The following is a 27,405-nucleotide window of genomic DNA, read 5'->3' on the forward strand; positions in this document are numbered from 1 at the left end:
ATACATACCTCTCGCATACAAAGGGCATCTCATACATACCTCTCGCATACAAAGGGCACCTCATACATACCTCACGCATACAAAGGGCACCTCATACATACCTCACGCATACAAAGGGCACCTCATACATACCTCTCGCATACAAAGGGCACCTCATACATACCTCTCGCATACAAAGGGCATCTCATACATACCTCTCGCATACAAAGGGCACCTCATACATACCTCACGCATACAAAGGGCACCTCATACATACCTCTCACATACAAAGGGCATCTCATACATACCTCACGCATACAAAGGGCACCTCATACATACCTCACGCATACAAAGGGCATCTCATACATACCTCTCGCATACAAAGGGCACCTCATACATACCTCTCGCATACAAAGGGCATCTCATACATACCTCTCGCATACAAAGGGCACCTCATACATACCTCTCGCATACAAAGGGCACCTCATACATACCTCTCACATACAAAGGGCACCTCATACATACCTCACGCATACAAAGGGCACCTCATACATACCTCACGCATACAAAGGGCACCTCATACATACCTCTCGCATACAAAGGGCACCTCATACATACCTCTCGCATACAAAGGACACCTCATACATACCTCTCGCATACAAAGGGCACCTCATACATACCTCACGCATACAAAGGGCACCTCATACATACCTCTCGCATACAAAGGGCACCTCATACATACCTCTCGCATACAAAGGGCATCTCATACATACCTCTTGCATACAAAGGGCACCTCATACATACCTCTTGCATACAAAGGGCACCTCATACATACCTCACGCATACAAAGGGCACCTCATACATACCTCTCACATACAAAGGGCACCTCATACATACCTCTCACATACAAAGGGCACCTCATACATACCTCACGCATACAAAGGGCACCTCATACATACCTCACGCATACAAAGGGCACCTCATACATACCTCACGCATACAAAGGGCACCTCATACATACCTCTCACATACAAAGGGCACCTCATACATACCTCACCTGTATCTTTTTGCACAGGCCACTCCAGTATGATCGAGCACCCTGGCGTTGTTTGTTGCCAAGCACTCTTGGCCACTCTGAGGCTAGCCTATCTCAGGAAAGGGCCCCGTTGTGGTGGAGAAATGCTGTGCCTGTTGCCTCAGAAACCAGAAGCTTTACGTATCCTGCAAACCACTCTGCTTTATCTTGTACAGTCTTTTTGCCAAAAGCTAAGGCTGTGGTTACATGGAGATGCATTCTGAGCATGTTGCATGCTGCATCCGCATGCAGGGGAAGTGCAGCCAGTGACTCAGCCTACTTCCCTGGGGGAAACGGTGACACCTCTCTTGGTCACTTTTCTTGTTGATAATACATGGGCAACAACTGTGTTTGGTAGGATGGCAATCATGCAGGTGTATGGTCTGTGTGTCAAACGGAGAGTCTGGAGCATATCCTGCAGGTGTTTTCTGGGAGCAACAATTAAATCTAGCTGATGCTGGTGTATGGCACTAAGGTGTCTTCATAAGACCCTCTTGGAAGCAGGTGCTGGTAATGCAGAGTCCTCGGTGGGTGCAAGCCAGATGCAAACGGATGGACATTATACCAAATGGACTGAAGGTGAAAAAGACTGTGAATGGCTTGCTAACTACAAAAGCAGCTTCTCCTCTCTTGGAATTCACACCTCCAGATCAGCTACTAGAAGTGGGCCTCATCCTCCTTGATTGGATCCACCTCGTCATCTCCAGCCTGATTCTGGCCTGCATATTTATACCTGCCTCTGGGAATTTCCACTACATGCATCTGACGAAGTGGGTCTTTGGCCAGGAAAGCTTATGCTCCAACACTTCAGTTAGTCTCTAAGGTGCCACAGGACTCCTCGCTGTCTCTACCCAGTGTCATTCATTGTTCCCACTCCACAGTGGCCACACCTTCTCATCGGAGCAGGCTCTAGTGTTGGCCTCTAGCAGGCAGAATCACTTCCCGATGACACTGCCGAGTTGCGGACAGGACAAGTTCTTCTGATCGGGAACAGAAGACAATGTCAGGGCATCTGTACTGGTGATGTTGGCGAAGGCATCTGTGGTGAATGGCTTTAGCAATGTAGCGTGTTCTGGGGTTGCAACAGGACATTCCACCATGGCTGCTAATGAGTTTTGTACTGCAAACCCCACCCTGTGTTCCCGGCAAGCGTGTTTGCCTTTTCCGTGCCAGAGGAACGTAAAATGCATCTTGTGCAGGGAGCCTGTGTCACTTCTTTTGCCTTCAGGGCAACATCCAAGTCAGGTTTTTCTAGCTCTCCTTCATCTATGCTCACTGACCTCCTCTAGACATGGAACATTGCCCTTCACATTCCCAGGCCCACAGGCAGGCTGGAAAAGGGCAGCAAGTGTTCTCAGCCCGTTGGCAGGTTCGTCTAGGCAGAAACAAAGGAGGCAGAGGCTTGCCTGGGGCCCAAAACCCTCCTCTGCAGAGGGCTAGCTGGGCCCCGGGCGTGGAAACCCTTGGAAACAGCAGAGCTGCAGGAGACGCCAGAGGGCAGAGCCGAGTGTCAGTGCCAAACCCCCGACATGCTCTGAGCTCTCGGTTTTCTCCTCTAGAGCATTGTTCAATCACAAGCTAACTGCAAGGCAGCGGAACGAATAATACACAATACGTACCGCTAGTACGTCCTTACTGCTCACAAATGGCTTAATGGGGCCAGAGTTCTCGATTTCCCCGATGCCCTGGGGTGAGGGGGCAGAAGAGATTCTAGATGTGCCTGTAATGAGGCCCAAGGCGTGGCGTGGAATCGGAGGAGAGTGCAATGGAGATGTCTGAGAAGGACACGGGAACAGAGGGTGGCGAGCCAGAGCCAGATTGATTAGCATTTCTGTGCCTGTTTGCAATAGCACCTAGAGAACTCAAACAGAAACCAAGCCCATGGCACCAGGCACTCCCAGGCTAGCTCAGGGGTTGGCAACCTTTTCAAAGCAAAGAGCCAAACTACACCAAAATTCAGAACAAGTGCTCAGCAAAGAGCCATATAAGAATGCCCATTCGCATGACTGAAAATATACAACTTCATATTATTGATGACTGACATAATGATTAACAACAGCGGAAAGGAAACATTGTTCTCACAGACTTTATTTAACGGGACTTCTGCTGCTGCACCTTTCCACACATTTCTTTGATGTTTACATCAATACTGGTCAAATCCAGCTTCAAGCATGCATTCAGGCTGTCTTCTGTCAGTCTTATGGCAGGGGTGTGGGCATGTGGGGTGCAGGAGTCAAGGCTGGGGTACATGAGGGGCTCAGGGCAGGGGGTTTGAGTGCATGATGGGCTCGGGGCACAGAGTTGAGGTGCAGGAGTGTTATGGCAGGCAGTTGGGGTGTGGGAGGTGCAGGAGGCAGGGTTGTGATGTATGAGGGGCTCAGGGTAGGAGGTTGGGGTGTGGGAGGTGCAGGAGGCAGAGTTGGGATGTCTGAAGAGCTAAGGGCAGGAGGTTAGGGTGTGGGAGGTGCAGGAGGAAGGGTTGGGATGTATGAGGGGCTCAAGGCAGGTGGTTGGGGTGTGGGAGGTGCAGGAGGCAGGGTTGGGATGTATGAGGGGCTCAGGGCAGGGGGTTGGGGTGTGGGAGGTGCAGGAGACAGGGTTGGGATGTATGAGGGGCTCAAGGCAGGGGGTTGGGGTGTAGGAGGTGCAGGAGGCAGAGTTGGGATGTCTGAGGAGCTAAGGGCAGGAGGTTAGGGTGTGGGAGGTGCAGGAGGAAGGGTTGAGATGTCTGAGGGGCTAAGGGCAGGAGATTAGGGTGTGGGAGGTGCAGGAGGAAGGGTTGGGATGTATGAGGGGCTCAGGGCAGGGGGTTGGGGCGTGGGAGGTGCAGGAGGCAGGTTTGGGATGTATGAGGGGCTCAGGGCAGGGGGTTGGGGTGTAGGAGGTGCAGGAGGCAGGGTTGGGATGTCTGAGGGGCTAAGGGCGGGAGGTTAGGGTGTGGGAGGTGCAGGAGGCAGGGTTGGGATGTCTGAGGGGCTAAGGGCGGGAGGTTAGGGTGTGGGAGGTGCAGGAGACAGGGTTGGGATGTATGAGGGGCTAAGGGTGGTAGGTTAGGGTGTGGGAGGTGCAGGAGACAGGGTTGGGATGTATGAGGGGCTCAGGGCAGGTGGTTGGGGTGTGGGAGGTGCAGGAGGCAGGATTGGGATGTATGAGGGGCTCAGGGCAGGGGGTTGGGGTGTAGGAGGTGCAGGAGGCAGGGTTGGGATGTCTGAGGGGCTCAGGGCAGGTGGTTAGGGTGCGGGAGGTGCAGGAGGAAGGGTTGGGATGTCTGAGGGGCTAAGGGTGGGAGGTTAGGGTGTGGGAGGTGCAGGAGGCAGGGTTGGGATGTCTGAGGGGCTAAGGGTGGTAGGTTAGGGTGTGGGAGGTGCAGGAGGCAGGGTTGGGATGTATGAGGGGCTCAGGGCAGGTGGTTGGGGTGTGGGAGGTGCAGGAGGAAGGGTTGGGATGTCTGAGGGGCTAAGGGCAGGAGGTTAGGGTGCGGGAGGTGCAGGAGGAAGGGTTGGGATGTCTGAGGGGCTAAGGGCGGGAGGTTAGGGTGTGGGAGGTGCAGGAGGCAGGGTTGGGATGTCTGAGGGGCTAAGGGTGGTAGGTTAGGGTGTGGGAGGTGCAGGAGACAGGGTTGGGATGTATGAGGGGCTCAGGGCAGGTGGTTGGGGTGTGGGAGGTGCAGGAGGAAGGGTTGGGATGTCTGAGGGGCTAAGGGCAGGAGGTTAGGGTGCGGGAGGTGCAGGAGGCAGGGTTGGGATGTCTGAGGGGCTAAGGGCGGGAGGTTAGGGTGTGGGAGGTGCAGGAGGCAGGGTTGGGATGTCTGAGGGGCTAAGGGTGGTAGGTTAGGGTGTGGGAGGTGCAGGAGGCAGGGTTGGGATGTATGAGGGGCTCAGGGCAGGTGGTTGGGGTGTGGGAGGTGCAGGAGGAAGGGTTGGGATGTCTGAGGGGCTAAGGGCAGGAGGTTAGGGTGCGGGAGGTGCAGGAGACAGGGTTGGGATGTCTGAGGGGCTCAGGGCAGGTGGTTGGGGTGTGGGAGGTGCAGGAGGAAGGGTTGGGATGTCTGAGGGGCTAAGGGTGGTAGGTTAGGGTGTGGGAGGTGCAGGAGACAGGGTTGGGATGTATGAGGGGCTCAGGGCAGGTGGTTGGGGTGTGGGAGGTGCAGGAGGCAGGGTTGGGATGTCTGAGGGGCTAAGGGCGGGAGGTTAGGGTGCGGGAGGTGCAGGAGGAAGGGTTGGGATGTCTGAGGCGCTAAGGGCGGTATAGGCATGAGGCACAGTAGGAAGGACAAGAGGGAAATGAGAGTGTAAATGCACGAGGCTCGATTCTGTTCCAAGTCAGCCCCAGTATGAATCACTCTATGGAAACTTGTCGTCGCCGTCTCTACTCACACCCAACAACAGGCGTCTCCCATCTCCCTCTCTGGTCTAAATGTCTCCCGCCCGCCCCCATGCTGGCTGTGTTCCAGAAAGTAGCGGCCCCACACAGAGGTGGCCAGTTCTTGTCACTTCTGGGGCAGCTGTGGTACCAAGCTAGAGGGAACAGAAAGAGCCCCAGTTAATCAGAATCTGGCATCCTATCAGCAAATCTTCCTGGGGCGCGGATCAGCGGAGGGACGCACACGAAGCTGTGCAGAAAGAGGGCTGCGCTGTGTCAGTCTGAGATTTGCCAGAGCGTCCGTTTTTAGAGCTGGGCAGCTCTTTGGCTGCCTCCAGTAACAATAAGCAAGACATGAAACCAAGCAAACGAAGCACTTTTACAAACCCTGATTAACTGTGTCGGCCTTTGGGGACAGTCTAGGGAAATAGCATATTACATTAGCTAGGAGCATTTCTATTAGCCTGCTTGCCAGGAACAAAGTGTTCGATAGCAGCAGCTGCAGAGCCAGCTCTCAGGAGCAGGCGGGTCCCAGTCAGGTGGATACCCTGTCACTCAGGGAGGAGCCAGTGATCTCATGAGCCAATCACTAGTTTTGTTATCCTCTGGCACGTGGCTGGTGGGTACAGTTGTGACCGGACATTCCATATTCCTTCTGGGAATAGGCTTATGACTATGATGTAACTGGAGTAGGCTTTGTGTGAGACACATCATGTGAGATCTCTTTGGGAAGGCTGCAAGCTACTGAATTCCATTATCTCATTTGTGTGCATCGATCATTCCTGCATTTGAAGTTAAACAATAAAGTCTAAACCTGTGTTACTAAGGGAGTCATGCTCAGTGAGGACCATCAGTAATGCTCAAGGAACTTACCGGCTTAATACTCAGGACAACAATCTATGAATAGACTTGTTTTCCTGTCAGCCGGGGGTGGGGGGGTCAATGGTGGGTCTTGCCAAGACATGTGGCCATGTCACCTGATGCTGGGATCCATCCTGGATGCTTCACAAGAGCAGAAGGAAAATGTAGGCGGAACACAAAGGAGTTCCACCTTCTGCTAAACCTATTTAAGGGTGGGGAGGGAGGGAGTCTTGGCTGTCAGTTCTCCGTGCTACCCATCCAGGATGACTGGATGCCGAAAAGGCCTAAGACTGAACAGGGGGAAGGCCTGGCCCCAGGCTGGGAGGCTGTCCAGTCTGTGAAAGAAGCTTATTAGAACAACTTTGAGGGTGAGCTATTCCGTGTAACCAGTTCTTAGGGCTCTAAGCTTAACTTGCAGGTTGTTTTATTTTGTGTAATAACCTATTCCGTCCCGTGTCCTGTTATCTACTTTATACCTGAGAGCATCCGTGCGTCTGTCTGTCGGTGTGTCCATCTGTGAGTCTGTGTTCAAGAACTCCTCCTAAACGGTAAGAGCTAGGAGCAGCAAATTCAGTAGCAGCTTCCTCTTCTCACAACTTACAGCAAGGGCAGGGTTTGGTTCTGCCAGAACAATGGGATGTGCCTGGAATAGGATTGTTTCTCATCAGATGGAGAGGGAGGGGTCTGGTAGGAGGAACAGCTCAGTGAAGTGAGGGGCTCTAGCTCACTAATCCATACATGCAGCACTACTCTATCTAGATGAGCGTTTTCACAAAGGGTAGTTATGTGTCTAAGTGCACTTAAACCTGCACTGACATCAAGACACTTAGGCTATGCTTACACTGGCACGATCTTGCGCCAGAGCTATGCAAATGAGGCCAAGCATGGAATAACGCCAAGCCTCATTTGCATATATGAGCCGCCATTTTGTGAAAGAGGCTCTTGTGCAAGAAGGAGCTGTCTATACTGCCCCGTCTTGCACAAGAAAAACCCTCTTGCGCAATGCCTCGACGCTGATTATTTTCAGGAATAACAGCATTGCGCAAGAGGGTTTTTCTTGCGCAAGAAGGGACAGTGTAGACGCTCCTTCTTGCGCAAGAGCCTCTTCCGCAAAATGGCGGCTCATTATATATGCAAATGAGGCTTGGCGATATTCCATGCTTAGCCTCATTTGCATAGCTCTGGCACAAGATCGCGCAAGTGTAGACATAGCCTTAGGGTACATCTAGATTACATGCCTCTGCCGACAGAGGCATGTAAAATAGGCTACCCGACATAGTCAACGAAGCGGGGATTTAAATATCCCTGGCTTCATTAAAATAAAAATGGCCGCCGCGCTGTGCCGGCTCAGCTGATCGTCGGCACAGCGTGCGAGTCAAGACGTGAATCAGTCAACAAGGGAAGCCTTTGTCAACTGCTCCTGTAAACCTTGTTTCACGAGGCATAAGGGAGCGGTCGACAAAGGCTTCCCTTGTCAACCGATCCGCGTCTTGACTCGCGCTGTGCTGACGATCAGCCGAGTCTGCACAGCGTGGTGGCCATTTTTATTTTAATGAAGCCAGGGATATTTAAATCCCCGCTTCATTGACTATGTGGGGTAGCCTATTTTACATGCCTCTGTTGGCAGAGGCATGTAATCTAGATGTACCCTTGCACTTTACTTATTTTTCTCAGAAAAGGGTCTGATTTTCTTAAAACTAAATTGTATAATTTCCACACATGGTCAAAATTAGACCCACTGATTGCAAAAGAGGCAAAGTTAAGCAAACTAGCTAGATAACCTCAGTGTGTCAAGATAAACTAAGAATATGTCTAGACTTTTTCCTAGTCCCTCTCCGGGTGTCATTTGTTTTTCCAGGACCAATCCCCTGTGAACCTGTCGTGGACCCCTTGTTATTAGCTGGTTCAAGGTGGATTAATTTTCAGTTCCAAACAAGCAGCCAACCTGCAACAGTGAACTTTGCCTGTTCCAGTAACACACCCTTCATTTCACAATGCTGCACTACTCTAACTTCCCAGAGAGGGTCCTGCCTTTGGCAGCATGGCCAGCACGCCTCTGCGGCGCGGGTTTTTCTAATGCTCTCAGCAGTCTGGCTGAGCCATAGCAGCGAGGTGCTGTTCGGAGCAGTGTCTGTGTATAAACGATCCCGTTTTGCGATAGGCTGCTTCCTCAGCAGGGGGTGGAACAAAGTGTAGAGTGGGGGTGCTGAGAGTCCTTGAACCAAACCGTAAACCCTGGCTGTGATGGAATCCACCTCAATCTGGGGTGCAGCGGCAGCCTGCGTCCCAGCCCCTATGTCCCTCCATAAGCTAAGCCAGAACCACTGATCACAGTGACACAAATCACATTGACCACGGCTAATAGCACATGGGCTGCACTCGCCTCCTGGGGACCTGGCACAAGCGGGAATGACGTGCACAAGCCCATGGGGCCAGATCTAATGCACCGGGTGCTGAGAGAGTTGGCTGAGGTGACTGCAGAGCCTTTGGCCATTACCTTTGAAAACTGGTGGCCATCAGGGGATTAGCTGGAAAAAGGCAAGTGCAGCACCCATCTCTAACAGGGAAGGAACCTCCAAGAAACTACAGCCTCACCTCACTCCCCAGAAAAATCCTGGAGGGAATCCTCAAGGAATCCATTCTGAAGCAGCTGGAATACAGAAAAGTGATCAGGAAGAGTCAACATGGATTGACCACGGGCAAGTCCTGCCTGACCAACCTGGTTGCCTTCTATCATGAGGTACCTGGCTCTGTGGACATGGGGAAGGCAGTGGATGCAATAGACCTTGACTTCAGCGTCTCCCACAGGATTCTTGCCATCAAATTAAAGCAGTATGGACTGGAGAAAGGACTGTCATGTGGATAGAAATCTAGCGAGATCACTGGGCTCCATGTCTGGCTGGCGGTTGTGCCCCGCGGATTGATTCTAGGACCGGTTTTGTTCAACGTCATTATCAATGGCCTGGCTGAGGGGATGGGTCGCACCATCAGCAAGTCTGTGCATGACACGGAGCTAGGGGGAGAGGTAGCTACGCTGGCGGGCAGGGAGAGGGGCCAGAGTGTCCTGGACAGATTAGAGGACTGGCCCAAAAGAAATCTGATGCGGTTCAACAAGGCCAAGTGCAGGGTCCTGCCCGTGGGAAGGAAGAATCCCCAGGACTGCTCCAGGTTTCAGAACAGTGCCCTTTGGAAGCTGGGCTCTTGTGCCGCCCTCAGGAGAAATCCCAGTGCTGCCCTGCTGATTAGCAGAGTGCCCACAGGTTTGTATTTCTATTGGTGGTGCACATTCACCCATGCCTCGGTGCACATAAAATGTAACAGGGCGCCCTTGTAGCCAAGAAGGCTAATGGCATATTAGGATGCATTAGGGGGAGCATTGCCAGCAGATCCAGAGATGTGATTATTCCCCTTTATTCGGCTCTGGTGAGGCCACTTCTGGAGTATCGTGTCCAGTTCTGGGCCCCCCACCACAGAAAGGATGTGGACGCATTGGAGAAAGTACAGCGGAGGGCGACCAAAATGATTCGGGGGCTGGAGCACATGACCTATGAGAAGAGGCTGAGGGAGTTGGGTCTGTTTAGTCTGCAGAAGAGCGAGGGGGGATTTGAGAGCAGCCTTCAACTTCCTGCAGGGGGTTCCAGAGAGGCTGGAGAGAGGCTGTTCTTGGTGGTGACAGATGGTAGAACAAGGAGCAATGGGCTCAGGTTTCAGCGGGGGAAGTCTAGGTTGGAGATGAGGAAAAACTCTTTCCCTAGGCGGGTGGGGAAGCCCTGGGCTGGGTTCCCTAGGGAGGGGGTGGAATCTCCATCCCTAGAGGTTTGTAAGGCCTGGCTTGGCAAAGCCCTGGCTGGGATGATTTGGTTGGGGTTGGTGTTACTGTCCAAGTGGGTTGAAGACAAGAACCAGACCCGCTGATGGGGGGGAGGGACAATTGCACAGGGGCCCAATGTTTGAAAGGGGCCCGGAGCTCCCATCTACCGCTGTTGCCACAACGCCACATAAGCACCCCTCCGTGGGGCTCTGGGGGGGGGGGAGGGCCCAGCGCCGCATTCTGGACAGCGCTATGGGCTGACTGCCCCTTCCACCTGAAGCTCTGCCCCTTGCGGGGCACCGAGCCAGCCTCCCCACACCTTGCCCACAGTGGCTTCCAGCTCCGCTGCAAAGAATCAAGTCATCAGGCACCAGGTAGAAGTGTGTTACTGTAACTGACAGATGGGCTGGTTCACATTAGCATCAACTCCACAGCCAGGGGGCAGATCTCCACTCCGTGGGATTTCACATCCCTCTTTCCGTGCGCAAGGTTCCTCTGCATCAACCGCTTCCTGAGCTAGCTGCTGGGACCGGTCCTTTCCTCCAGTGGAAATCACGAGAGCCGTACCAGCATGGTCCTCACTGAGCAGTGCAGAAAGCAGCATCCACTCTAGCTAGGAGAGTAGCATGTAAGGGAAGCTCTGTGGTCACTGCGCTAAGTCAGGTCCTTGTTGCAATGCTAATCCACTTGCAGCTAGTGACTAGCTGGAACTGGCTGGCTGGAGCTCTCGGACCCACAGTTGAGGCTTTGGAGCATATTTAGGTGACCAGTGGAGTAGCACCCCCTTACACTGTAGCTGAATTTGGCCTTGCATCTCTTCTCTCAACCTAGAACCACTGCATTGTCCCAGTCAAAGCAAACAGGGACACGGGAGCTCGTGCACTATCGAGATTTTTCAAGAACTAAGATTAGTGTATAGCTACTGCTGGTGTCAAATCTGCGCAGCTGTGCTGAGACAGCTGGTGTGATGCTCATCTGGACCAACTGGGGATCTGGCCCTGACATTTAAGCAGGCTGCACCGCACATAAGCTGCACTGAAGGGCTGCAGCTGATGCACAAAGGCAAGGAAACGGCACATGATGGTGCTGTGTGAAATGTGAAGAGCTGTGGCAGCTGCCTCCTGAGCAGGACTGCGTCCGCCCCAGAAGTGGAGAGCCCTGCGGCCTTGCAGGGCGGCCATGAAAGCCCGGGAGCGAGCTGTGAGCTTGGTGACAGATCAGCAACAAGCTCTTGGGACTGGCCGCCCACTGGCACTTTCACACCTCGGACGGGGGAGGGCTGTGGCCCAGGGTTCTCAGGCCCGGAGGGCAGCAGGGCAAGGGATGGATTCTAAGGCCCCTCTCCCACATCACTACAGCACAGCAATAAGAGACGCATGGCTCAGCCCCAAGGGCTCGACCAGGTGCCCCGGGCTCAGAACTGGCGGGAGGGCCATGGGATCCGTGCAGAGTGCCCCAGGGCAAGGCTATCCCTGCTCCATCTCAGGTGAGGAGGGCGAACGTCTAGGACGTGCTTGTGTGACATCGACAGGGAGAAGGAAGGAGCCGCGGCCAGGGCAGGCAGTTCCTGTGCTAACCCCTCACGTGCCCGGCTAGAACGACGCCAGGCCCAATGATGCTGATTCTAGCTCAGGCGATGGCTGCTCTGTGTAATTCGGTGACAATTTGTTGGTGTCAGCCGCAAACAGCAGGCCTGACTGCTCTGCTCTTGGGAAATGATTCCACCTGACTGACACAGCTCAAAGGCACCCTTGTTCCACATGGCGGCTGCACACAGCCCTCTCTCCCTGTGCAGGCCAGCCAGGGCTGAACAGAGCCTCTGAGATGCGCGCTAGGAATAACTGTGGGGCAGATGTCTGGCCTGGGCCATGCAGGAGGCAGGACCAGACGATCACAGTGGCCTCAAGAATCTGTAATTCCACTGCGCTGGGTGGAGCTAGAACACAGAAATGGCCAGACCCAAAGTCCCTCCAGCCCCGTGTCCTGTCGGCCCCCAGAGGAGAGAACAGAACCGGGACTCACCAAGTGATCCCTCCCATCGCCCATTCCCAGCCCCTGACACACAGAGGCTTGTGGCACTGTTCCTGCCCACCCTGGCTAACAGCCATTGATGGACCCAACTGCCATCAATTTATTTAGCGCTTTTTGGACCCCGATTTAAGCTGGTGGGAGAGAAGGGTCAAGTCTAAGCAGCTTGTCAGTTCAACCAAACCTAGAGTCTAAAGACTGAAAGAAGCAAACAGGAGAGTGATGGGAGTGACCCTGGAGAGGAAATGGAGACCCGGGAGTGGGCAGAGGGGGAAGGGGATTACTGTCTGGGATTCCTTGGTCCTGCCCTTCAGTTTCCACCCTCCCCTGCCCTGTTTCTCCAAAAGTTGGTTTTTAAAAAGATGGACAGCGCCAAACACTGGGGGAGGCTGGTTTAGTGGGGCAGGTCTAGGTTGGATCTTAGGAAAAACTACGTCCCTAGGAGGGTGGGGAAGCGCTGGGACAGTTCTAGGGAGATCCCCCAACCTAGAGGTTTCTAAGTCCCGGCTTGACCGAGCCCTGGCTGGGCTGATTGAGCGGGGTCGGTCCTGTCGTGGGCAGGGGCTGGACTCGATGGCTCCTGAGGCCTCTTCCAGCCCTCGGGTTCTAGGATTAGTGCAAAAGGCGCTATCCCCTCTGACCCAAGCCCGACCGACACACGCCGGGGCTGGGGGAAGGCGGGGACCCGAGCTGCCTGCTTCCCGCCCGCGGGCCGGGCAGCCGCTCGCTCGCTGCTGCGTCGGAGGCGGCGCCGCTGGCGGGGAGGGGTGTGCACGGGGGTGTGTGCGCGCAGGGCGGGTTCCGGCGGCCGGGGGGGTGCGCACGTGTTCGCGGGGGGTGTGTGTGGGGGGGTGCGCACGTGTTCGCGGGGGGTGTGTGGGGGGTGCGCGGGGGGGTCCCGCCGCCCCCGAGCGCAGGGCGGGTCCTCACGGGCGGCGGCGCAGCGAGCAGCCGGGCGGCGGCACCCCAAGCCCAGGGCGCGGGGTGGGGCCGGAGGCGGAGGCGTCACTTCCCGGCCGGCCGGCAGCAGCTCCGCGCCGCGGGGAGGCGGGTCACGCAGCAGCGCCCGGGCAGCATCCGCACGCGGCTCGCAGGTAACCGCGCGGCGGGGCGGGCGGAGCGGATCGCCGGCTGCGGGGCCCGGCTGCCCGGGGCGAGCCGCGGGGCGGGAGATGCGGAGACAAAGACACAAAGAGACGCAGCCATGCGCAGAGACAGACACACACACACTGCCAGGCACACACACACACACACACACACGGTACAGACAGACAGACACACAGCCGAGGCGGTGCAGAGACAGACACACACACACTGCCCGGCACACACACACACACACACACACACACGGTACAGAAAGACAGACACACAGCCGGGGCGGTGCAGAGACAGACACACACACACACACACACACGGTACAGAAAGACAGACACACAGCCGGGGCGGTGCAGAGACAGACACACACACACTGCCAGGCACACACACACGGTACAGACAGACAGACACACAGCCGGGGCGGTGCAGAGACAGACACACACACACTGCTAGGCACACACACACACACACGGTACAGACAGACAGACACACACACGGTACAGACAGACAGACACACAGCCGGGGCGGTGCAGAGACAGACACACACACACTGCCGGGCACACACACACACACGGTACAGAAAGACAGACACACAGCCGGGGCGGTGCAGAGACACACACACACACACACACACACACACGGTACAGAAAGACAGACACACAGGCGCGCGCACACACACACAGAGATAGACAGGTAGAGACAGACACACAGGCATGCACACACACAGAGCCAGGCACACACACATTCAGCCATGTACACGTGCACACACGCAGCCAGGCTTTCACACACACAGCCATGTAAACGCGCACACACACACACAGCCGGGTACACACACACGCGCAGCCAGGCACGCGGGCGCACACACACGCACACACAGAGCCAGGCACGCGCGCGCGCACACACACACACACAGAGCCAGGTACACGCACACACACACACGCAGCCAGGCACACACACACAGCCATGTACACGTGCACACACACACACACACACACACAGAGCCAGGTACACACACACGCGCACACACACACCCACACAGCCATGTACACATGCACACACACGCAGCCAGGCACACATGCGCAGCCAGGCACGTGCACGCACACACACACACACAGAGCCAGGTACACACACACACACGCAGCCAGGCTCTCTCTCTCTCTCTCTCTCTCTCTCTCTCTCTCTCTCTCTCTCTCTCTCTCTCTCTCTCTCACACACACACACACACACACACACACACACACACACACACACACACACAGAGCCGGGTACACACACACACACACACACACACACACACACACAGAGCCGGGTACACACACACACACACACACACACACACACACACACACACAGAGCCGGGTACACACACACACACACACACACACACACAGAGCCGGGTACACACACACACACACACACACACACACAGAGCCGGGTACACACACACACACACACACACACACACACACACACACACACAGAGCCGGGTACACACACACACACACACACACACACACACACAGAGCCGGGTACACACACACACACACACACACACACACACACACACACAGAGCCGGGTACACACACACACACACACACACACACACACACACACACAGAGCCGGGTACACACACACACACGCAGCCAGGCTCACACACACGCAGCCAGGCTCTCACACGCACACAGAGCCAGGTACACACACACACACACACACACACACACACACGCAGCCAGGCTTACACACACACACACGCAGCCAGGCTCTCTCTCTCACACACACACACACACACACACACAGAGCCGGGTACACACACAGAGCCAGGTACACACACACACACACACACACGCACACACACACACAGAGCCGGGTACACACACAGAGCCAGGTACACACACACACACACACACACACGCAGCCAGGCTCACACACGCAGACCGCGGGCGCGGCGGGGCTGCCCGGGGCTAGCGGGGACAGGCCGGTCTCTGTGCCGGCCCGGCGAGCGGGCATCCTCGGAGCGCTCCTGGCTCCCTGCGGGGACACGCGGGGGGCGCCTCCCCGGCGGCCGGGCGGCTCCGCGCACACGCCCCTGCGCCCATAGGCTGCGGCGCGGCTCCTGCCGGGCGCGTCACCTCTGCAGAGGCGGGGGCTGGCTTGGCTGCGCGCCCGGGCTGGCTTGGCTGAGATGCGGCGGCGGCTCGGGGGCTCTTCTGGGCCGGGCCCGGGCCCCGCTGCAGAGACTCGCTGGAAGGGACCAGCCAGGGGCTGATCCGAACAGAGCCCGCGGCGGCCCCCTTCCTTCAGCCCCCGGTGCCCAGGAGCGAGTCACCAACGTCTGTGGGGGGCGGGAAACTGCGGCTCCCCCCAGCAGCCTGGTTAATACCCGCTGTAGGGCGGGGAATCCGGCCCGTGGATGGGCCAGTAAGGGCAAGACACCGACCCCGGCGTGGGCGACTTCATGCAAAGAGACGTTTTTTCCCCAATGGAAAATAGTTGCAGGAAGGAGGAGCAGAGCATGGCCCCCGAGGGCCGGTTTAGTATGGGATGCTTGGAAGGGATGGGCTCTGTCTCGGGCCGGAGCCTGGGACCACGATTAGGTTGTGAATATTTACACATTTTTGAACATTTTCACCCTTATTAGCTGCATGGTGATTATTGTCACCTAGCATTTGTCTTGCAAGGATCTTTATTAATATTTACTAATTAAGCTTCCCGCTAAGCCGCTGTGACGTAGGGTAGTTGGGTGACTCCCCAGAAAGTGTCATTTTGCTCAAGGTCAGGCAGCCCCTCACTGACAAAGCTGGGAGGGAATGTAGATCTGTCTCCTTCACGAGCCGAGGGGGCAGGGCTGGATTACCCAATAGGCAGACTAAGCACGTGCTTAGGCACCAGCAAAGCAGGGGCACTGAAAAAACGAGATTTTACGGCTAGTATTGTTTTTATTTTGAATTACTGGGGGGGGCACCACCATCTTTTCAGTGCTTAGGGCCTCTGAAGGTCTTACTCCGGCCCTGCGGGGCAGCCTGGTCTGAACACTGTATGAGGGAGCCCCGGTTTGCTGGGCTTCTTCAGGGGAAGCGCCAGGGACCTGAATGATTTTGTTGCAGGAAATCTCCCAGGCACTGCTACGCTGTCGTGCCCTTTGTGCTGCCATCCATCGATTAGGGAGTTTTGCATGGGGACAGCATACACCCTGGCAGAGTGGGATTCCCCACATCTGACACCGGTGTGAGGGCTGCCCAGCCGTGCTTCCCGTCGTTATCCCTGTCCTAGCACAACAGGAGGAACCACTGCTAGTAGACAGAAATGGGAGGAGTGGCAAACGTTGCTGAGGTCAGGTCAGTGGCGCAGTCTGATCTGGACTGCTTGGTGGAGTGGGCTTATTTGAATAGCGGGAGTCAGAAATCTTTGGCACATGGCCAGCAGGGTAATCCACCAGACATTTTGTTTACATTGCCTGCAGGCATGCCCCCCCCCCCCCCCCCCGCTGCTTCCATTGGGCAGGAACGGTAAATTCCCCTGACTAGCCACAAGCTGAAGGCTGCTGCAGGGGGATAGCATGGGCTTTAATATAGCCGGATCCACCTGGGAACAGAGAATGAGGGTCAGGCAGGGGATGAGAGAGTGCCCTGGAACTCAGTGACACCAGCCAGGAGGAAGGGGTCAGGACAGGTAGCCAATGAGCAAAAGCCTGCTACCCGAGAGAGTTACTGTGATCCTGGGTGTCTAAGCAGGAGAAGGGACGTGCCCCGCTATTCCCGCTGCATGCAGCACTGACCCGATCATTGCTGGAGCACTGTGTCCAGCCCACACCTCAGAAACCAGACTGAAAAACAGTAAAAGAGTTCAGAAAAGAGCTACAGAAATGGTTCAAGTTCTAGAAAACTGACCTCCTATGAGCCAGGTAAGAAGCTCCATCTCCAAGAGTAGCTTCAGATGGGACTTGATCCCAGTCTGACCTACTGACCGGGGGAAGGGATTTCTGATGGGCAAAAGCTCTTTCATCCTAACAAGATCCACTGGCTGGAAGCTGCAGCCAGAACTTGACTTCAGACTGGAACCAAAGTGCCCATTTTTATCCCAAGGTTATTGACTGTTGGGACAACTTACCTAGGGCTGAGGTGGATTCTCCATCACCAGGCGTCTTTAAATCCAAACTGGGCGTGTTTCCATTAGACGAGCTTGGCTGGCTGTTACGGGCTTGCTGCCGGCATCATGGTGGGAGGGCTGCTGGCCTGTGCAATGCAGGAAGCCAGACCAGGTGATTGTAATGGTCCCATCTGGCCTGACTCTGCCCTGGGGCTTTGCACTGGGGCTGCGCATCTGCACTAAGGCACAAGCAGACTCAGTGCTGGACTGTAGCTTGCTAAGTTCATTTCATGCTGCAGGAGCAGAACAGAGCTGACATAAATTGGCTCAGGAAGAGCCCGCCATGCAGGAGTGTTCGGCCAGCCTGGCTCTGCTGGTGCAGGAGGTGGAACGTGACAAGTATGTGATGATAGGTAATTGCTGAGCTGTATGTAGACAGGTGAAATGCATCCTCCTGGCTAGCCAAAGGAAATGCCAAGTGTTGCGTAAAGACGCTGCCTCCACCCACAGGCGCCACCGCCCCTGCAGCTCCCATTGGCTGCAGCTCCCAGCCAGTCGGAGCTGTGCAGCTGGTGTATGAGGTGTGGCAGTGCAGCAGCCCGATGGCCATCACTCCGCCTAGGAGCCAGAGGGATGTCACTGCTGCCGGGACCCATGCGGACATTTAACGGTCGGGTCATTGGTGCTGACCGGAGTTGCCAGGGTCCCTTTTTGACTGGACATCTGGTGACCCTAGATGTGCCCTTGCCAACCCCAGGGTCTGACGTTCACCATGGAGCTCCATCCGCCAAGGCAGCTCACCCTCCATGCCTGGGGCCTGGGCTCACCCCTCCGCCTCTCCTGGGGGCTCCTGCTTGTGCGTGTGCAGCTCCCCTAGCCCCAGAGTGCAGCACGTCCAAGGTGCAGGGAGCGACACAAGCAGAGCCTCAGAGCACCTGGGGGGAGCGTGGGAGGAGGAGCAGGGGAAGGGCTCCAGGAATCGGCTCCAATTGAGAGCAGTCCTGGGGGTGTGAACGGGGTATTTTAAGGAACTGATGTTGTGTCATGTGGGGAAAACCTCCCAGAAGAGCTTCGGTCAGAGCTGGCAGCTCCGTCCTGGGGGTGGGGCTCCAGAGGGGGATAAGGCGGGCGGGAGTGTGAGGGGTTCAGGCCCTGATTGAGGAGGTTGTGAGGAGACAGGTCATGGGGGAATGCAATGAGGGGGAAGGGAGAGGAGAGACTCGGGCAGAGCTCATTACCCTCACCTGCCCACCCAGTTCCTCCCCAGCCCAGGGATCCCCTCTCCCAGCTGAGGGCCCCCGATCTCACATGGGACCAGTGGCCCATCTGCTGTCAGGGCTGGAGCGTCTCACAGGGTGCGGCGTCATTTCCTGGCCTGTCTAGCTGCGATGGCTCCTGCACGCCGTGCTGCAAAGCAGGTTTCACTGGCCTGGTCTCTTCCACGGACTGTGTGGGAGGTGGCAAGGCTCGCACAGCAGCCCCTTGGGCAGGGAGCCTGCGGTGTGAGCCACTCTGGGGAAGGGCAGAGGGCTGGGCAAGGGGGAGGAGAGGAGACCAGCAGATTCACCAGGAGCAAAGCAAGGTTAGCAGGTAGAACAGAGGATGAGGCTGGGCTGGGCTGCAGAGTAGGTGCAATGGGGCCAGGGAGCAGGTGCAATGGGCTGGGTGAGGATGGGGGGGAAGAGCAGCTGTCGCAGGGAGGGACCAAGCAGGCAGAGCAGAGGGGGATGAGAAGTCAGGGAAGAGGTACTCAGCTGTGAGACCCCCACCCCTGTGCCCAGTACTCCCAAGTCCCATGGGAATACCCTGCAACCTTCTTCCCTCGGATGTGTCCGTCCGAACGTGGCTGGCTGTCCCTGAGACAGGGGTGCTCTGTTTAAGCACACAGCCCCTCTGCTCAGCTCCTGGCTCTGGCTACCCGGGGCAGTGCACAGTGCGGGCAGAAGGCAGCTCTCCCAGCCGGGGGGAGGGGTGGAGACGGTGCGAGGGGTAAGCCCGAATGAGGAGAGAGCCCCCCAGTCACCTTCCCTTCCCATGCAGCCGCCCGCAACACAGCCAGTCTGCCCTGCTGGGCTGCAGCATCTGCTCTGCACTTTGGCATTGTGCAATGATGTACCTGGAGCTCAGATGCTTCTGCACGACAGGCTCAGACCCTGACGCCTGGGTTAATTCCCTTGTTATCATTCTCTCTGCCTCCAGAGATGCCAGTTTTATGAATGGCCATAAAATGTTAAAAAAAATCCAGACACCGCATTAGTGGTGCTGCTGACCCTTGTGCCACTGTCTGGCCACAGCAGGCAGCCCTCTCCCTTCTTCTGATGTGCAGCCCACCCGGCCCAGGCAGCAAGCCCCTTGCCTGAGCATGGGGCAGAACAGAGCCTTTGGCATGGGCCGTCGGCCGAGAACTGCCAAGTTCAGATGCTTTTCGGAATGGCGAAGCCTGCGTTAGTAGCGCTGACTAGCACGGACGTTCATGGCAACAGGCTTTCTTGGAAGAGTTTCGTATTTCCTCCTTATGGCCAAACCGTAAAGGCCCTCACTACAGCACTTCTCATGGTATTTTCTCACTTGTGGCCAGCCTGTGTTTCCAGACAGACCCTAGAAGTGCAGTAATAGCATAAAATAAAATCCTCTCTCTCTCTTCTCACAAATACTTCAACATTAACCAGTATTTTCCAGCTTGAAAGAAAAAAAGTTTGATTCAGGTTTTAGGAGAAAATCTAGATTGGATTTGTTTTATACTAACTTGATTCACCATTGGATGGAAAGGCCCCTTGTTCTTAATTCCTGCTTTTGTGCCTTTTTCCTTGTTAGAGTTCCCTTTTCGGTGACTTCCTGAGCTTAGCTCTCTAGTGCCAGCCTTTTGGGGCATTACATTTCAAAGAGCTGCCCACGTTTTTTAGCAGCAAGGCTGCCACTGACATTAAAGCCCAGAGAATGCTTTGAAAATGTAGGATTTCACTTTGCTCGGTGCGTGGGATTTACAGTTGAATGGTACAGTATTTCAAACAGCTGACTTAAAACTGTTACTTGAAGAATTAATTTTTTTTTCTAAATGTGTAAGAATATGCAGAGATTAAGAAGCAATAAATGAATTAAAATGGAGATTTTTGTAAAATGGCCCATTGCTTTTTAGTTTGCTTCAGTCCTTTCTGTTTTTTCAAAAAGGAGTTTGAGCTGGTAGCTGCTGCTTGAGCTATTTATCTCACTGTGTGGAGTGGAGGGGAAAGATGAGCCTACTTTGGACTTTATTTTGTTGTTAAAATACTAGGCGTCAGCAGAACTATAACTGCAGAGCAAATAAAGGAGAGGTGCTTTCTTGTGTTTCAGAACTAAAGGGGAAGAAGCTTGCTGTTGGTACCGTTTGTGGATTGCAATGATGCTGGCTACTAGGATATCCCGGCCCCTGTCTCTTTTCTCTGTGAAAACTCTGAATTTCAGGGATGCAGGAAATGGTCTCAGGTAAGGAACCTGAGGGTGTGAGCGGGTGTGAAGGGTAGCACAACCCGCACAGCAAGGGACCAATTCATTTCAGTGGGGTTAGTTATTTGTCTCTGTTGGGACCACAACCAAAACTTAGCTAAGGGTTTGCATTTAAGGATCTGGGACCATTAAACATTTAAAGTGCTACATAGTTTTTCCTTTTGTTTTAAATAAAAAAGAGAAATTCATAAAGGATGGAGGGGATTGTGTATGAGGATAAGCTGGGCAAAGCAATGAAGTTGTTGCTCTTTAAAAGCAAGCAGAATCCTGGCTCAGACAAAACACCCTCTGATGTCAGACCCAGGTTCTGAGTGAGTTTGACGGGTCTAAATCCAGAGTAACTTCCCTTACTTTATAGGGCTTATAAGTCTCAGAGGGGTAACTGTGTTAGTCTGTAACTAAAAAACTTAAAAATGACAATGGCCCTGTGGCACCTTAGAGACTAACCGAAAAATATAGAGGTGGTATCGGGAGCTTTCGTGGCCCAACCCACTTCTTCAGATGTCATTTGATACTATCTATGTATTTTCTCGTTAGTCTCTAGCATGCTACAGGACCATTGTTGTTTTTTAAGGGTTTTGTTACAGGGCTTGTTCTGGAAGAAATGAGCCCAGTGTGAGCTGTGCTCGAGCTAAGACAGCAGGTTTGGTCTGGAATGCAGGGCGTTGAATGGAGGAATCAAACTGTAAATTGAGTTGGTGTCTAAACTCGTGTGTCCCACAAATGCTGTCTGAAGTGTTACTGTTTCATACATAGCGACAGGTGTTGGATCATGAACTCAGATGTTTCTAGCCTGGCCGAATTTCATTTTAAATGTCTGTGACTGTTCACTCGGAGAGCCAATTCTTGCTAGCATTTCTTACCCGCGCAGCACTCGCTGCCGAGAGTAGCCCTTGGAGGCCAACAGGACAATGCTTAGTAGAGAGTGTTTGCAGGATCGGGCCCTACATGAATTTCCTTCTGGCAGAAGGACTGAGGTGATACAAAAAATCTTCTTTGCAACTCGAGTTAAAATAACAAGACTTGGTATCAGATCTCACACATGTTCGTTTATGGAATTATTTAGATTTACCTTCCTCTTGCTCTTGATACTGTTTTGACAATTAGAAGGTTCTTGATGATAATAGACTCAGGGCGTGAGACGGGCCACGCAGCCAGCTCCTCATCCACATTCCCATTAGGGATGTGACAGTGTAACCATGTTAAGGGGCACGGTTACACGCAGCCCCCCCGCACTGCTGCCTCTCTCTCATGTATCAGAGGCAGCAGTGCAGGGTGGTAGGCAGGAGCCGCCTGCCCTGCCTGTAACCGCTGATCACTCAGTCCAATGCATTTTAACATCCCTAATTCAGACAGCATGATGCTGACCTGTCACCGTCAACCCCCCCGAACTCTGTGCCCCGCTGTCCCTCAGCTCAGCTCATCTCCCCAGCCAGGAGTCTTGCCACTGGCTGCCGCGGGCTTGGCTCTCGCCCTGAATGCCCAAGGAAAACGAGGCCGCTGCGGGAGGGGAGATCTTCACTGCGCCAGCTGCTGCTGGTGACGGAGCCGCGCTTCCCAGCTCTTCCCCAGGACAAAAGAAGCCCTTTGCAGCGTGCCTGGAAAATGAATGAACCCTGGCTCCCATGGTTCCTTCCCAGAGAACATGAAGCCTGCAGCCCCCGCGGAGCAAACCGGGGCGGCCCTGCCTGAGTCCGTGAGGCCTGGGGAGAGGCCGCCAGGCTCCCAGCGTTGTGGTTTGGAGGAACCAGCAGGGAATCGTTCGGTTCCTTTTGCTGCGTGTCGGGGATGTGGAGGCCGCATCAGGCCCGTGTCAGCTCGCGGGCTCTGCGCTTGTGGCCCTCGGTCGCAGTCATCCCGGCCCAGCCCTGGGCTCTCTGCTCAGCAGACTCCCCCGGCTTTGCTTGCTGCAGCGGTGCTGAGTCTGCCTCTGTCGCGCCAGAGGCCCGTGGGCTTGGGGGGGGGGTTGCCTGAGAGACGAGCGTGGGACTGGACCCTAAGGCCCTCGGGGAGCTTTGGCAGTGGGCAGCGACAGCGTGGCAGGTTAAATGCTGTGAAGACTGAAGAACGGGAGCAGAGATTTCGAATAGAAACAGCATCCGGGGGCAGACGGAGGCTACTGAGGGTGTTATGCGCCTGGGGGCAACAGCAAAATTTGCGCCTCCCTCCCCGCTACCACCACGCAGCAGGGCCCCGACCCTGGCACACAGCTGAGCCTGACCCTGGGGGCAGAAGGGAGCTTGTACCACGTCTTGCCCTGCCCCCTCCAATTTGGGGCCAGGCCCCCACACACACTAACCCTCGGGCTGGGGGCGGAGAGGTGGGGAGGAGCAGACGAGCTGAGGGATGACACGGGGAGGGAGGGGGACTAAATCAGTGCCCCCCTAGCATGGCGCCCGGGGGCAGCTGCCCCCCCCACCCCGTCTCTCTGTGCTACCTGCGTCCAGGGAGTGCCCAGTGGGCGAGGGACCCCCTTTGCTCACAGTACAGGTCTGTTTCCTGCACACGCTGGCATGAGGCAGAGCTGCAGTCGCTGTGGTAGGAAAGGCTGGGCTGTGATCTCATCAAGGCGTTAACACCAGAGTCTCTGGCTGCTGTGCGACCCCCTGCTGCCCACAGACCGTGCTGCCCAGCTCCAGGAGAGGGGCCGGAGTGCAGGGAGAACCACCCCTCAGCGCATTTTCAGCAAAAAGCAAAGGCGGCGATGCTGAAAAATGCCGCTCGTGCATGCACCTCGGGAGCCCGCTCCAGGGCGAGCTGGGGATGGAAGGCCCTGGCCAGGCCTGGGTTCAGTGATTGTTCAGCCAGCCTGAGACCCATGCCTGACCTCTAGCAATTCAGTCTCTTCCCGCTTGGCTGCTGCTATTTCAAGAGGAGGCTTGTGACACTGTAGCTGGGGCAGACGAGGGGCGGCAGGTGAACTCCAGTAACCCTGTTAGTCAAACATGCCAGTCTCAGTCCCATCCACCTTCCCCTCTGATTCACAGCCCTTCCCTGCCTCCCGCCCCGTGCAACGTGCCAGCCTGGTGCCCCGTGTGTGGGGATGCCCAGGGCGTCAGAGGACAGTCTGCTCGCAAGACGTTGAGCGAGGGTGCGCGAGGGTGCGCCCGCTGCTCCTGGGGAAAAGAGTTCAGGAGACCCAGCTCAGGGGAAGCTGAAATGCCGCAGGGAGCCACAGGCAGAGCGAGAGCAGCAGTCGCTGTGAGTGAAGGAAGCAGAAGGAAGCGGGCACAGGCCCGAGGAGAGGCGACTGCCGGGGAAGGAATTTGGGTGTTCTGACAGCCCGTGCGTTAGGATCGTTGTCACCCTGAGGAGGAGCGAAGAGAGCGAGCTGCTGCCCGGCACACAGGTCCTCCGTGTGGACCGGCAGAGGGATTGTAGCCTCCAGCCTGAGTTACAGTTACTTGTGAGACCTGCGTAGGCGTGTCCGATTGGTGCAGGTGCCTGGGGAGAGGTTGTTTAGCGAGGGGGCTGCAATGAAGGGTGAGGTAAAACTGAATAAAGGGCAATTTAGGGTGACTATCAGGGACTGTGTCCTACCCAGTGAGTTTTACTGGGCTGCGGAATCATGGCCCCAAACCTGCTCTCTGTGCTTGAGCTCTGCATGGTGCTGCTGTCAGACCCTCAGACACTGGAATGTCCAGTCTATGTTGGGCATGTAGCTTAGTAGCTGGTTAAAAGGCTCAGTAATACCCTGGCAGCTTCAGCTACTGGGAACAGCATCAAGGTCTTTTGAGAAAAATGCCTGACACAATGGAAAAACAAATAGGTCTAGGAGAGTTGCCGACCCAAGCCTCTGTTCTCAAATTACCTCCACTGCAGGGACGGGCAAAACTCAGCGGTGGCCCTCACCTAGGGTTCCCAGCCAGGGGCTGGGGGAGAGACTCTTGCCTGATTGTTTTCTTCTCTCCTGCAGGCCTGTGCAAGGATTTTGCTTTCCTCTCTTGACTCCAAGTGGCAGGCGTCCTTATGCAAGTGAAGTCGATCAGGTGAGTGGGACAGTGCTGTGGAGCTGGGAGTTTTAACACAGGTGTAGAAACCTTGTGACAAAATTCTCCTGGCTGGTCTGCTCTATGGCGCCAGCGTGGGGCTCGCTAGCATACTCCACATTCTCTCCTAGTGTGCACCGGCCACCGACGGAGAAGGACACGTGCTGTTAGTGAGGGAATTGAACACTGAGTCCAGTGTTTCTCTACTACATTAGGAACTCACTTACTGGCTGGCAAGCTCCTCTCTAAGGAAGCTTATACAGTTGCATTGGAGGCTGTGTATACAATAGCCCTGCCCCAGGAGTGCATGTTAGGGGCTGAATTCTTTGCTGGCTCCACAATATGTTCTGTGGCACTTTGGAGAAGAACAGGGCTTTAGAGCTGTGTGCATCAGAGCACACATTGTCCAGTGGTTACTGTGCTAGCCTGGGACTCAGAAGACCTGGGTTCAGATTTCTGCTCTGCTACCTACTTTCTAGGTCACCTTGGGCAAGTCACTTAGTCTCTCACATCCCTGGATGTAAAATTCATTCCTTGAGCTTTCAGGCCAGACAGCCCATTAGACAGCGAGTCTCCGTCCTCCAGCCCCTTAGACACAGACCCAGCGCTGAGCCCGCTAACTTGTGAGAATGCAGCACTTCAGGGGCTGTGTGTCGCTCCCATGCTCTGGTTGCAGGACCGGCCAGTGAGAGGGCCCCGGGCACGGTCCACCTTGCGAGGGTGCCGAGCGCCTGCTGGCTGGCGTGCAGGGCTGGGAGCTCTGCTCTGGGAAGCACTCTGGATGCAAGAGCCAGGGATCCTTCTTCCACGTGCACAATGCACCACGAACCCGCGTTTAAAACAGAAAAACTCCATGGTCACAGTAACCAGGTGCAATTATTTGTGTTGCTGTAAATTACAGTTAATTAGGGTTGGATTCTGCCCTGTGCCTGCTGGAGCCCTCGGGAGCACAGCTACATCAGCCCGACCACAGGCCTCGGGCCACTTGGGTGCACCGGCTGAGCAGTCCCCCCACACTTTGGTGAGGGTCCCAGTGCCCTCCCAGACACAAATGTGCTGTTAGCTGCTCAGGGGCATGGCGCCATCCCACCCCATCTATTTCCTCGGGCCATGGCCCTGGTGCCCTTGTGGCCTGGCATGGGGCGGGGAAGCTGCTTGTGCCTCCTGCCTTTGCACATGGCACAGGCCGGATGTTCTGACAGACCCGATGCTGCCCTGGCCCCGCGCGCCTGGGGGAATCCTGGGGGGGCGTTTGCTGGGGCCCAGCGAGTGTCACTGTCGTTCCGCCCCGTGCGCCCGGGGGAAGCCAAGGGTCTGGTTTGGACCGGAGGGCGTGAGACTGGCCCACCACTGTCCGTGGGGGTTTGCCAGGGCTAGAGTCAGACTTGCAGGGGCCCCAGAGCCTCCTGGGGTGAGGCAGTAATTTGTGTTTCAGAAGGGGGTTGTGACACGACGGTGTCTGAGAATCCCGATCTAATCAAAATGAAGGAGCCAGTCCTTGTGCTCCAGAAGAGCGTCAGGGCACGTCGCATGCTGCTTGGAGCGGGGGGCTGTACATGTGACCCTCCTTTGCCTCCTGGGCTGCAGCAGCCCATGCCCACTGGGGTTCCACTTGTGCCCCCCCATCTGCGCCCCCCCATCTGCACCCCCTCGCGTGCACTGGGGCACCGAACTGCGCCCTCACCGGCTCCTCCCCCTCCCTCCCAGGCTGGCACACTGGGAATAGCTGCTTGGCAGGGAGGCAGGGATGCGGAGTGGGGACAGAGCACAGATCAGACTGCGGTAGGGATGTTAAATATCGGTTAACTGACTGGTTGAGTGACTTCGTGAATTCTTAACTGTTACTTGGCTCTTCTACAGCGCGGGGCCAGGCAGGAGTCACTTTCAAAACCAGCTCCCCTCACAAATGGGCTGCCTAGCGCCCTGCGCTGCTGCCTCTGACACAGGGCAGGGTGGCAGCAGCCCCTGTCCAGAGGAGAAGTGTGGGGCTCCGGTGCCCCAGTGATGAGAGGTGCGTGGGGGAGGGGTGAGAAGTGCGGGGCTCTGGTGCCCCAGTGATGAGAGGTGCGTGGGGGAGGGGTGAGAAGTGTGGGGCTCTGGTGCCCCAGTGCGTGAGAGGTGCGTGGGGGAGGGGTGAGAAGTGCGGGGCTCTGGTGCCCCAGTGCGTGAGAGGTGCGTGGGGGAGGGGTGAGAAGTGCGGGGCTCTGGTGCCCCAGTGCGTGAGAGGTGCGTGGGGGAGGGGTGAGAAGTGCGGGGCTCTGGTGCCCCAGTGATGAGAGGTGCGTGGGGGAGGGGTGAGAAGTGTGGGGCTCTGGTGCCCCAGTGATGAGAGGTGTGTGGGGGAGGGGTGAGAAGTGTGGGGCTCTGGTGCCCCAGTGATGAGAGGTGCGTGGGGGAGGGGTGAGAAGTGCGGGGCTCTGGTGCCCCAGTGATGAGAGGTGTGTGGGGGAGGGGTGAGAAGTGTGGGGCTCTGGTGCCCCAGTGATGAGAGGTGCGTGGGGGAGGGGTGAGAAGTGCGGGGCTCTGGTGCCCCAGTGATGAGAGGTGCGTGGGGGAGGGGTGAGAAGTGCAGGGCTCTGGTGCCCCAGTGCGTGAGAGGTGCGTGGGGGAGAAGTGCGGGGCTCTGGTGCCCCA

At 55.9% G+C, this 27,405-nt stretch overlaps 1 protein-coding gene across 4 annotated transcripts in view; it reads left to right on the forward strand.

Moving 5' to 3' along the window:
- The first annotated feature begins 6,515 nt into the window (after positions 1–6,515).
- The window catches only part of BDH1 (3-hydroxybutyrate dehydrogenase 1), a 40,450-nt gene continuing 19,560 nt past the window's right edge, over positions 6,516–27,405 (forward strand). The window contains exons 1-3 of one of the 4 annotated variants that reach the window (XM_075938322.1): positions 6,516–6,645; positions 20,630–20,761; positions 24,699–24,771. In XM_075938322.1, coding sequence (XP_075794437.1) covers positions 20,676–20,761; positions 24,699–24,771 — 159 coding nt within the window. In that variant the 5' untranslated portion in view covers positions 6,516–6,645; positions 20,630–20,675. Of the gene's footprint in view, positions 6,646–13,052; positions 13,211–17,627; positions 17,713–20,629; positions 20,762–24,698; positions 24,772–27,405 lie in introns of those variants that run through there. The other 3 variants (XM_075938321.1, XM_075938320.1, XM_075938323.1) reach the window with 3 other exon arrangements.

This window comes from Pelodiscus sinensis, chromosome 10 (genome assembly GCF_049634645.1).
Source record: "Pelodiscus sinensis isolate JC-2024 chromosome 10, ASM4963464v1, whole genome shotgun sequence".
In the NCBI taxonomy this organism is placed as follows: domain Eukaryota; kingdom Metazoa; phylum Chordata; order Testudines; family Trionychidae; genus Pelodiscus; species Pelodiscus sinensis.